A 12,945-nucleotide genomic window follows, 5' to 3' on the forward strand; every position below is an offset into this window, starting at 1 on the left:
GTAGCACCTCTGAACAGAGTGCCGGCTGTCATTTGCAAACCAAGTGCAAACCAATTCTACACGTAGAATCGCGGGAAAATGTCGGCAGTCAGACGTCCACCAGCGGGTTGGCCCTAAAACACACAGTGCCGAATGAACGGCAGACGAACGGCAGATGAACGGCAGATCAACATTCAGTGCGGTGTTTGTGTGGTCCCTAAGGTGTCTTTACATTGAAATACTTTCTATTTGAATTGGCATATCTTCACATGCGTGTAAATATAGTGACATAATTGTCAGGCTCTCTTCCAGGTATTTGGCTCCAGCAGTTAGGTAGCTATAATCACATAAATAACCAGTGCATAATGGTAGAGCACGGCGCTTGTAACGCCAAGGTAGTGGGTTCGATCCCCGGGACCACCCATACACAAAAATGTATGCACGCACGACTGTAAGTCGCTTTGGATAAAAGCGTCTGCTAAATGGCATATTATTATATTATTATTATAATAACAGATAAATAATTGACTGTGAACAGTAAAAAATGATATGTTGTATATCCTTTCCTTCTATATGAAAATACCTTTGAAAACACACAACTCATATATACTAGCAGTAAATATACTGCAGTAGTGCGAACACGTTCAGGCAAGTCCGCATTTTCCCCCGCTCTTCTGACAGGTGAGATTATAGAGGAAGATTGTGATTGATAGTAAATCAAGATTTAAGACTATAGATATAGGTAATGGAACTCCCAATTTGTTATAGACTGAAGAAAGTGTCTGATATGTTGCAAAAGTTTGAAATAAGGGTTGTTATCAAGCGGTTATCCTTATTTTATTAGATTCACCCATAACACAAAATGTAGCTGCACTTTAATATTTTTCATTTTGGCATAACACAATGACACAAACTCTTGCATAAGAAAGACTATGTGCATTAAACTTGGGTTCTTCCACAGCCACAGGACAGGAGCATCCAGTTTATGTACTTGTTTAGAGGGAGGATGACTCCTTGGGGTGAGTCTCAAATGGCACCCTCGTCCCTATATAGTGCACCCCTTTTGAATAGAGCCCTATAAGCCCTGGTCAAAAGTAGTGCACTATATAGTGAATATAGTGCCATTTGGGACGTATACCAAGTTTAATCTCGGTGACACCTCAGTCTGAGTCATAAGACTCTTTCACCTTACCACCCTCTGCCATTGGCTAAGCTTATCAGGAGTGAAACCAAACTTATTTTTACGGGCCCACCTACTACCACAGTCCAAAGGGTGACACGTCACATACACATACCTACCTGTTGCAGTTATGTGTGGCCAGTCCCCCAACAACTGATTTCTGTGAACAAGGAACTTATAAGGCCATGTAATTTCAACTGATTAATGACACAACACCAGAGCTTCATCAATGTATTTTGATTGAAACAAGGAAGATAGGCAGGGTAGCATAGGCAGCTGCATTTAACGGGTGTTCCGAATGAGTTATTAGCATGACGCTTACGAAAGCCTACAGGTCTTGATAAGATGCGTTATCACTATGCAGTTCACACCAATGGTTGGCCACAATATCACTACACAGTATACACTAATGGTTGGCCACATTATCACTACGCAGTACACACTAATGGTTGGACACATGGTCACTACGCAGTACAAACGAATGGTTGGCCACAACATTATCACTACGCAGTACACACTAATGGTTGGCCACAACATTATCACTACGCAGTACACACTAATGGTTGGCCACAACATTATCACTACGCAGTACACACTAATGGTTAGCCACAACATTATCACTACGCAGTACACACTAATGGTTGGACACATTATCACTACGCAGGACACACTAATGATTGGCCACAACATTATCACTACGCAGCACACACTAATGGTTGGACACATTATCACTACACAGTATCATGACCACCACCACCCCTGTTCTATTGTGAGGGGTGAAGTAAACATTCTGCCTCTGGAATGCAGGTCCAAACTCCACTCATTCATGCCCTGTCTTCCCTAGACAGCACAACACATGCCTTTGTGTGCTGTAATGAAAAAGCCAGAGGCCGCGTTCACTTCAGTTCAGTGTAATGTCCAATCTGCAAACCTACAGTGCTCCTGAATTACTATGAACACATTGACTCTCCAATTCGCAGAGATTCTACGCTGGACCACTGCTATACGTATTTTCGACACGGTTATAGCGCCATCTCCCGTCCTCCTTTTGGCAAATCTGACCATGACCCCATTTTGCTCCTCCCCGCCTACAAACAAAGACTCAATAGGGAAGTTTCGGTGTTCAGGTCTGTACAACTCCTCCGCCGCTGACCGCAAGGCACTACAGAGGGTGGTACGCTTAGCTGAACACACCATTGGGTGCACACTGCCTGCCCTCCAGGACACCTACAACACCAGGTGTCATAAGAAGGCCAATAAGATAATCAGGGACCTCAGCCACCCAAGCCACGGCTTGTTCTCCCCGCTTCCATCACTCAGACGCAGGCATTACAGGAGCATCATGGCTAAAACTAAAAGACTGGCCAATAGCTTCTACCGCCAGATCATCAGGCTGCTGAATAGCTAACATCAAATCTGGCATTACTGCTATAGCCCATACAAAAACGCATTGAATAACGCATTTGTACACGGCAAAACAGACACTCAAAAAATACATAATAAGGAACAAGATTTTGAAGTGTCTGTCCTATATCTGAGCGACGTAAGAAAACTCAGAAATTTTAGCCCAATGTTTGGTCATGTTATTCATGGCACATTTGACCCCCTATGCACTTTCTACAATTTTTACAGCCCGGTACTGGGTTACCTTCAGACGACTCCCTGAAGCTTGTGTGCGTCGTAGAGCAGAACAATGACGATGCTCTTGTCCGGACCCTCTCATGTGTAGAAAAAGGCTGCTTTCACAAGCCCCATGTTACAGAATAGGCACTTTGTATTGGCGGAAAGAGGGGATTGAGCTGCAGCCACTACAAAAAACGGTAAGTCTCTAACATAAACACAGGGGGAGCTATTCCATATTCAAAATGACGTCACCATGTGACGCACATGTGCATCAATCGACTCGATTAATGAACACACATTTAACCACCCCATAGTTGGTTAAAACATTTTAACTCACAATACATCAAAGTATCTAAATCCTTTTGAATTGAGGGTTTATGGGTGATGTTTGATTTCACTGTTAGTGCTGTAAGGGTCTATTTCTTTTATCATACACAGTTGAGTGTATGGTTGAAGACACCTTTATATCAGTAGTACTGTATTAAACGTGACTATTAAAAACCTTGTCTGTCAGATAAGCATGCTCTATCTTTGTATTCCTGGTGCGGGGAAGAAGTGATATTAAATTCTGAGAAATTCATCAAGTTCTCATTAGAGTTATCCGAAGGTTCTGTCTCAACTTGAAGCCATTTGGGGAATCTTGAAATTCTGTCAATAGACCTCTCAAAACAATGCTCTTATATTTGTCTGTTGTTACTTGAAGTTGGTCTGTATGAAAGCAATAGTGTAGTACAGTGCGACTGCCTTTTGTACACGCAATACTATCACGCTGTCAGTTCTGCCAGAGCTGTGAATACATGCCTTCATAGAGAGAAGGAGAATAAAGAGACTTAAGAGAGCTGTAAAAAAAGAGTCGATGAGAGAGAAAGAGAGACGGATGGGTAAAGAGAGAGGGCTTGCGCCATTCCCTTATTTGTAACAAAATCCTGAGAAACTAGGCTACACTAATACTTTGCTGTATGCTTGTTAGCCACTGGATTTGAGAGGAGGTCGGGGCTGGGAATTATCTTTGTCCAGATTAGAAGGCTTTTCATTGGACTGGCTGTTTGTTTGGCTGCATGATTCGTGTGAATTGTAGTGTGGTAGCCCTTTTCTGCAGTCAATTACCAAAAGCGCACTCTTTGGCCTCATGGGGGGAATGTTATTAATATTTTTTATATTTTAATAATTAATTACGATTTCTTTTTTTTTTTACAACGGAAATCGGGTGTCAAAAAGTTTCATTATATTTCATTCTTCCGTGATGTACACTACCGGTCAAAGTTTTAGAACACCTACTCATTCAAGGGTTTTTCTTGATTTTTACTATTTTCTACATTGTAGAATAATAGTGAAGACATCAAAACTATGAAATAACACATGAATCATGTAGTAACCAAAAAAGTGTTAAACAAATCAAAATATATTTTATATTTGCTTTGATGACAGCTTTGCACACTCTTGGCATTCCATCAACCAGCTTCACCTGGAATGCTTTTCCAACAGTCTTGAAGGAATTCCCACATATGCTGAGCACTTGTTGGCTGCTTTTCCTTCACTCTGCAGTCCGACTCATCCCAAACCATCTCAATTTGGTTGAGGTCGGGGGATTGTGGATTGGGGATTGTGGAGGCCAGGTCATCTGATGCAGCACTCCATCATACGTAAAAATGTATGCACACATGACTGTAAGTCGCTTTGGATAAAAGTGTCTGCTAAATGGCATATTATATTATATTATTTTACCAATGTGTTATATTCTCCTACATTAATTTCACATTTCAACAAACTTCAGTATTTCCTTTCAAATTATATTAAGAATATGCTTTGTTACGTTACAGCCGTATTCTAAAATTGATTAAATTGTACAATACCCTGTAATTAAAAGGCAAAAATAAAATTAAAACATTAATTAAAAAATGAACTATCACATTTACACATGTTTTCAGACCCTTTACTGAGTACTTTGTTGAAGCACCTTTGGCAGTGATTACAGCCTTGAGTCTTCTTGGGTATGACGCTACAAGCTTGGCACACCGCGAGCTGCCCAGTGACACGAGCCTACCAGACGAGCTAAATCACTTCTATGCTCGCTTCGAGGCAAGCAACACTGAAGCATGCATGAGAGCATCAGCTGTTCCGGATGACTATGTGATCACTCTCTCCGTAGCCGATGTGAGTAAGACTTTTAAGCAGGTCAACATTCACAAGGCGGCAGGGCCAGGCGGATTACCAGGACGTGTACTCCGAGCATGCGCTGACCAACTGGCAAGTGTCTTCACTGACATTTTCAACATGTCCCTGACTGAGTCTGTAATACCAACATGTTTCAAGCAGACCACCATAGTCCCTGTGCCCAAGAACACAAAGATAACCTGCCTAAACGGAGTCGTGCCTGGCCATGCAGTCATGGGTGAACAGGGAGTGAGTACAGGAGGGGACTGAGCACGCACCCCTGAGGGGCCCTCATGTTGAGGATCAGCTTGGCAGATGTGTTGTTACCTACCCTTACCACCTGGGTGCGGCCCATCAGGAAGTCCAGGATCCAGTTGCAGAGGGAGGTGTTTAGTCCCAGGGTCCAAAAGGCTTCTTAACAGCTTCTACCCCCAAGCCATAAGACTCCTGAACTGCTAATCATGGCTACCTGGACTATTTGCATTGTCCCCCCATCCCACCCCACAACCTCTTTTACGCTGCTGCTACTCTGTTTATTATCTATGCATAGTCACTTTAACTATACCCACATGTATGTATTACCTCAATTACCTCGACTAACCGGTTCCCCCGCACATATTTTTTACTTATCTATTTTTTACTTACTTTTTTTCTTAAAACTGCTTTGTTGGTTAAGGGCTTGTAAGTAAGCATTTCACTGTAAGGTCTACACCTGTTGTATTCGGCGCATGTGGCAAATACAATTTGACACCTGTATTTCGGGAGTTTCTCCCATTCTTCTCTCCTCTCAAGCTCTGTCAGGTTGGGGATCGTCGCTGCACAGCTATTTTCAGGTCTCTCCAGAGATGTTTGATCCGATTCAAGTCCTGGCTCTGGCTGGGCCACTCAAGGTCATTCAGAGACTTGTCCCAGAGCCGCTCCTGCTTTGTCTTGGCTGTGTGCTTAGGGTCGTTGTCCTGTTGGAAGGTGAACCTTCGCCCCAGTCTGAGGTCCTGAGCGCTCTGGAGCAGGTTTTCATCAAGGATCTCTCTGTACTTTGCTCCGTTCATCTTTCCCTCGATCCTGACTAGTCTCCCAGTCCCTGCTGCTGAAAAACATCCCCACAGCATGATGCTGTCACCACCATGCTTCACCGTAAGGATGGTACCATGTTTCTTCCAGACTTGAAGCTTGGCATTCAGGCCAAATAATCTCCAAGCGGCCTGTCATGTGCCTTTTACTGAGAAGTGGCTTCCGTCTGGCCACTTTACCATAAAGGCCTGATTGGTGGAGTGCTGCAGAGATGGTTGTCCTTCTGGAAGGTTCTCCCATCACCACAAAGGAACTCTGGAAGCTCTGTCAGAGTGACCATCGGGTTCTTGGTCACCTCCCCTGAACAAGGCCCTTCTCCCCCGATTGCTCAGTTTGGCCTGGCGGCCAGCTCTAGGAAGAGTCTTGGTGGTTCCAAACTTGTTCCATTTAAGAATGATGGAGGCCACTGTGTTCTTGGGGACCTTCAATGCTGCAAAAAATGTTTGGTAACTTCCCCAGATCTGTGCCTCGACCTTACCCTGTCTCGGAGCTCTACGGACAATTTCTTGTCATGGCTTGGTTTTTGCTCTGACATGAACTGTCAACTGTGGGACCTTATATAGACAGGTGAGTGCCTTTCCAAATCATGTCCAATCAATTGAATTTACCACAGGTGGACTCCAATCAAGTTGTAGAAACATCTCAAGGATGATCAATGGAAACTGGATGCACCTGAGCTAAATTTCGAGTCTCATAGCAAAGGGTCTGAATACTTATGTTTGTTTTTTTATAAATGTGCACAAATTTCTAAAAACCTGTTTTTGCTTTGCCATTATGAGGTATTGTGTGTAGATTGATGAGGAAAAACATTTATTTAATCCATTTTAGAATAAGGCTGTAACATAACAAAATGTGGAAAAAGGGAAGGGGTCTGAATACTTTCCAAATGCACTGTAACCCACTGGGCACAGACGTCAATTGAACGTGTATTCCACATTGGTTCCACATCATTTCATTGACATTTTTCATTGAAATGACGTGGAAACAACGTTGAATCAACCAGTGTATGCCCAGTGGGAACAGACTGAAGCACAAAAACCAAGTACACAAGATGGATTTCTCGTAGACTTTTAGACTTCAGCCTAGCGACATCTGATACAACTTCACCAGTGCTTTGTTGGTGTCTTTTAGAAGGTACAGTATACTGTAACTGATAGCAACAAACACTCCCGGGCCACAGAGCTCTGTGTAAATATTTCATGTGTGGCGATGTCTTTGCGTTTAACCATAGTATAACAGTCATTAAAGCTCAGCTGGAATGATAAACATGTATTTTTATTTGAATAGCATTCCTAAAGCAGGAAAACAGGGATGTTTAGAGATCTTTCAACATGGTAATCCGCCCTAAGCCAAAGTTTGGTTTGGCTCTAAAGTTTGTCCCAACATGGGACTGAGCCAAACCACATAAGGCATGGGAATTCTTGTTGAGGAATTAGACAAATATTTTATGACTGTAAATTAATTTGAGAATGATTTCTCAAGAGGAGAACGATGGAAAGAGCGATATAAATATGGATAGAGCAGATAGAAAGACAAAGCTGCAGTATGGATATGTTATAGAGTTGAACTGAAGACATGTTAGCCTGTTGTCTGCATCCCAAATGGCACCCTATTCCCTAAATAGAGCATTACTTTTGATGGGCTCTCATCACTCTATAAGGAATAGGGTGCCATTTGGGACTCGCCTGTGTGTTATCAATAGCAGGTGATGGGCTGTGTAGCATGACATTGGCTAGCGCTCTCTGGCTGTTCAGAGAGATTATTGTCCTCCTCGGGTATCTGAAACGTTATCCCACACGCTAGTTAGCCCTTAATCACGAACCCAAGTTGATGGAATTAGTGACCCTGGACAAATGAATTGGAAACAACATGTTTTGGAGGGGGGAAATGTCATTTTCTCCACTTATTGCAAGTAATACTGATGAATTGTAACTGTCATCAACTATCTCTGATATCTGTATTGCCTGTTAGGCTGAGTGAGAATCAGGGTTGGGTTCAATTCTGAATTGAGTTGCGAATTGCTCTTTAATTTGAAATACAACTTTTTGGAAATATTCTATCATGTTGTGGGTTGTCGATAATAATTAATAATTCACGTAATGTTTTTAAATATCAGAAAAAATACATTTCCCAGAATGCATTAGATCAGACATCAAACTAATAGTTAAAATGGTATTTGTATTCTTTGCATTAATAAGTGGCATATCGTTTAGATAAAAGATTTGTCAAATGAATGAGACTTTCATGTTTCATATCTCAGTTGAATTGGTTTGAATTAAATTCTACTTCCTTCAAGGGCAACTGCACTTCCTAATTTGGCATAGTTCTGAGGATTGCTCATTAAGAAATACTAGCAGCCATGACTGAAGCCAAATGAGCAGGGTTGCCAGGTCTAGCTAAAATTTCTAGCCTAATGACCTCTAAAAACCGGTCCACAATTTATCCAATAAACCCTTTTTCCATAACATTATCGAGCGAATTAAGAAGGCATATCGACGTAATTTGTTATGGCGAGTTTAAGATTATGCCCCAAGAGAAAATATAATTCACCCTTATTAAACTCGTCAGATCATTTTCCATCAATGGATGTCGATTTAACTTGTTTGACTGCAATGATTAAGCAATAAGGCATGAAGAGGTGTGGTAGGCTATATGGCTTTTCTTATGACACAGCCTTTAGCAGTGGTATTTTGGCCATATACCACAAACCCCTGAGGTGCCTTATTGCTATTATAAACTGGTTACCAACTTTAAGAACAGTAAAAAGTATTATTTTGTCATACCGATGGTATGCAATCTGATATACCATGGCTTTCAACCAATCAGCATTCAGGGTTCAAACCATCCAGTTTATAATTATAATTTTTTTGTGCATGTGCATAACTATAGATTAATCCGACAGGAGAGTTTGAGTGATGAAAGTTGGACAGAGGATCTCGAAATCTCTGTACAAGAAACACTTGGACTAACTTTTTTCACCCCCCAAAATATTTAATAAAAAATAAAAAACACTTGGACAAACTTAAAAAAACTATTGTTAGGCTATTTTCTGGCAATTGTGCAGTTATTATGTTCTAGATCAGGGTTCTTCAATTCCGGTCCTGGAGGGCCGAAACACCTCTGTTTTTCAAATCAGGGGCTAATTCAGACCTGGGACACCAGGTAAGTGCAATTAACTACCAGGTAGAAATAAAAAACAGAACTGTTTCGGCCCTCCAGGACCGGAATTGAAGAACCCTGTTCTAGATGTTAAGACTACAAACTGTTATAAATGGCCTATTTGCGAGATTTACTTGTTATTTCAATAGGCAAAGGCTACTGACTAAAATCTGGGTTTATAATTGCAATTCAACTTTGCCATGGTCTGCTGAGCTAATCCCCTATTCCCCTGATAGGACAACATCTAATTTCAGGGAAAAGTCCACAATTCAAATGACATTAAATGTGGAGAATAATACATTTGCGATAGATCTGTGAGCACAATTGATAACTTCCAATTTAATTAACCAAACATGGCCATTAATAATTGCGTAATAACACAAGGCTACAACAACAATAAACTGAAGTTATAGGCTATTTATTTAATACGTTTGCCAGCTCCAGGTAGGCTACACAAGTATACAAATTGATTTGCAATGACTCCAGCGATATCGTCATTTCAACATATTTATTGTATCAAATGGTAGGCTACAGTAGCCTACAATGGCATATAAATGAATAGCCTACTTGATGGCCAACAGATGCAAATGTATCATTCTCCACATTAATGTCAGTTTTATTGTGGACTCCCCATAACAAAAGCATGCGAGGGAATTCCATAACTTCCATTTCAAATATCCACTCGTGCAGCGCTCGAGACCCAAAAACTGAGCATGCGTAAAAACCTTAGCTTGATACGATTTTCCATAAGAAAAGTCAACATTAGAATGAATTTATCTAAAGCCTGTGGTACGCTAAAAGTCATTATATCATTTCTAGCGCATTAATATGTTTTATGGAAAAGGTGTTGGAAATAGGTGTCTCTATAATGACAATCTAAATAGCCTACCTACAACTGGTAAAAAGTTGCCCTGCAAACCGCGACCAATACATTTTCACCCGCGACATCGTTTTCAAAGTAGCCCAATTTTTCTGGAAAACTGCGAACATGGCAACCCTGCAAACGAGAGTTGTCTTGGGGGTATGGTTTGATGTGGGTATGTTATGTTCGCATATCGTACCCTGGCAGGTGATGTTGTTTGTCCCTCTTGGGTCACCGTAGCAACAACATAGCCACTTCCTCAAAATAGTCACTCCCTTAAAATATTCTGAATAAATCAAGAAATCTGTAATTAATTTAGACATTTTTGCAGAGGAGGTCTTAAACGTGCAATTTTACATCTAGCTAAGGTGTTTGGTGCAGTATTTCTCAAGTAAAAAAAATTGCATGAAAAACTAGTCGGTCGGGAAAGTCTGGGTGCGCGCTCAGGACGGATTTCTGAGAACAATAACATGACTACAACCTCATCTGCAATCTGTCAAACTACCGTAAATAAAGCACAAGCTACAGTACAAGCTGTTTATCAGTGCCCAAAAGTACTTGCTAGCTAGCTAAGTTCCAACGCTGTGTTTGTCAATGAAGCTAGCAGGTAGTAGCTAGCAGGCACATTGAGCAGGCAGGCCACAATCAGCTTATCAAGCCCCTGGCGAGTGGCGACGTGTGTGCTTCAAAGCCGTTTAGTTTTTTACAACTTTCTCACTATCTATTACCAGAGTGTGCATCTGTCTGGCAGTGTTTCATAGGGAATCATGTTACAAAACAGGTTGTGGGGGGAGACAAGATGCTCGCAAATGGGTTCTGGAATATTGGCAGGTTGCAGTTGGGATACAAATGTGCTCTGATCGTCTCAATTTTCATTTAGCCCCCCAAAATGTCAGACTCGAACGATTGACACTATCAAACACATCAGCAAGTGGCCACTCCATAAAGGGCTTAGGACCAAGGATTATTTTAACATAACATTGGTAATGTGTTGTCTTATGCAAACAAGTCTGAGGCTTTGGGTAATGGGCAGGTCTGTCTCACTGTCTGGACGTTCTGGCTGCTTTTCTCATGTTAGTGGGCACTGGGCAAGTGGGCATGATCGTAATCCATACCCAACCCTCCAGTAAATCGTGATGAACTCACTTACAAAACTCTGTTTTGGATGAGACTGACTCTATGACCAAAATTATCCTATTTACACTTTGAAGTCCATTTTGACACTATAATTAATGTGATGCCACATAGGCCGTTTAAAACCAGAGAAGTTGGTTCTAAGGGGCAGTTGACCTTTCAATTCAAATTCTACTTCCTGTGGGGTGTGGCCAAGTCAAAATTGTTTGAATTGAATTAAATTCAGAAATTCAGAATTGGACCCAACCCTGGTGAGAATGCAGCTGTTGCTTCAATCAGAGGCCCATGGCCTGACATCTTGCTTTCCCTTTGCCCTCCTAGAACTCCTCTCCTCTCTCACTGTCATCCTTTGATTTCTTTAAGTATCCACCAAGGGTTTTCTTCTCACTCAATCCTGTCACTACAAAGTGGTCAACAACATCTCTTACTCCTGTCCCACCTACATATCCACCCCTTGGCACTGGGCTAATTTCTTTGCCCAAGCATTTAGCATTTAATCTAATATTTAGCGACTCTATCCCCACCAAAGGTCAAAACACTTAGAAACATTACTTTGGTTGTGTACAGATTAACCAAAGTACTTTAGTGTAACAACATACAGTCATTAGCTTGTGTTAACACAAAGGTGGCAGGAGGCAACACATTAATGGCTATTTAAGAGGCGTCTCTGCTCTGTAAACTCTGGGGGTCTGGCCCAAATGGCACCCTATTCCCTACATAGTGCACTAATTTTTACCAGAGCTCCGTGGCCCTGGGGTGTAATCATTAGTCCAAACAGTTGAACTTTTTAGTGTTTATTTTGGACAAATTCAGGTAGGTCCCTCCCCGTTTTGTTCTGTTTGCTTCCGTTTAAGAAAAGTTTTGCTACAGAATCAGTGTAATGAATACACCCCTGGTCAAAAGTAGTGCACTACATAGGGAATAAGGTGCCATTTGGGACATGGTGTCAGAGTGAGCCATCTGTCATGTAGCACGGAATTCCAAGCCAACATGAGCCATGGATGTCTGTGTGGAATTTAATGGCAACATATGGCGACAGTTGCTTTTTTGTTTACTATTTACAACAAACATGGCCATTTTGGGGACCAGTTGCAAATGCCGATTGGGCCAGAAGGTCTGAACAACAGATGAGAGCACACTATGTGATAGAATAGCCATTGGTCATAACCGCTGCTATCTGCAATGTGTGGAATTCTTTGTGGCTAGATGTGTGATCAACGGTGGTCAGAGATCAGTTTCATTCTGGTTCTTGCTGGACAGTGCTATCCTGAGAAATGCCTGAGTGATGGATTTGTATTGACTCACTACCAATGTTTACTTCTTCGACACGTGTGTGGTATCATAACAGGTCTTGCATTCATTCTGTCCTTGAAAGGAGCTTTTTGTCTTACCTCTCTCCCCCCCCCCCCCTCTCTCTCTCTCCCTACCTTATCCCACCTCCCCTCTCACTCTCCCTCTCCCTTTCCACCCCACTCTCTCTGTCACACTCCATCTCCCTCTCTCTCCCTCTCTCTTTCCCAGGCCTGGACGACAGCCTACAGCAGTATGTCCCGTACTTTGAGCGGGAGAAGATTGACGGGGAGCAGCTGTTGAAGATCTCCCACCAGGATCTCCTAGAGCTGGGGATGACCAGGATCGGACACCAGGAACTGGTGCTGGAGGCTGTCGACCTGCTCTGTGCTCTGGTTAGTGAACTAAAATATCCAATATCCAGTCCACCATATCCAATCAGAGGATAACGTTTAGTCACACTTTATTTGGATAGTCCCCTAGGCGTATACTG

General features: G+C 42.0%; 1 protein-coding gene across 1 annotated transcript in view; it reads left to right on the forward strand.

The window, feature by feature from the left end:
- LOC311107109 (connector enhancer of kinase suppressor of ras 3-like) overlaps positions 1-12,945 on the forward strand; it is a 41,855-nt gene that overhangs the window by 7,340 nt on the left and 21,570 nt on the right. Inside the window, exon 2 of the mRNA XM_084149586.1 lies at positions 12,684-12,847. Coding sequence (XP_084005712.1) covers positions 12,684-12,847 — 164 coding nt within the window. The remainder of the gene's footprint in view (positions 1-12,683; positions 12,848-12,945) is intronic.

Source organism: Coregonus lavaretus, assembly GCF_964263955.1.
Source record: "Coregonus lavaretus genome assembly, chromosome: 31".
Taxonomy (NCBI): domain Eukaryota; kingdom Metazoa; phylum Chordata; class Actinopteri; order Salmoniformes; family Salmonidae; genus Coregonus; species Coregonus lavaretus.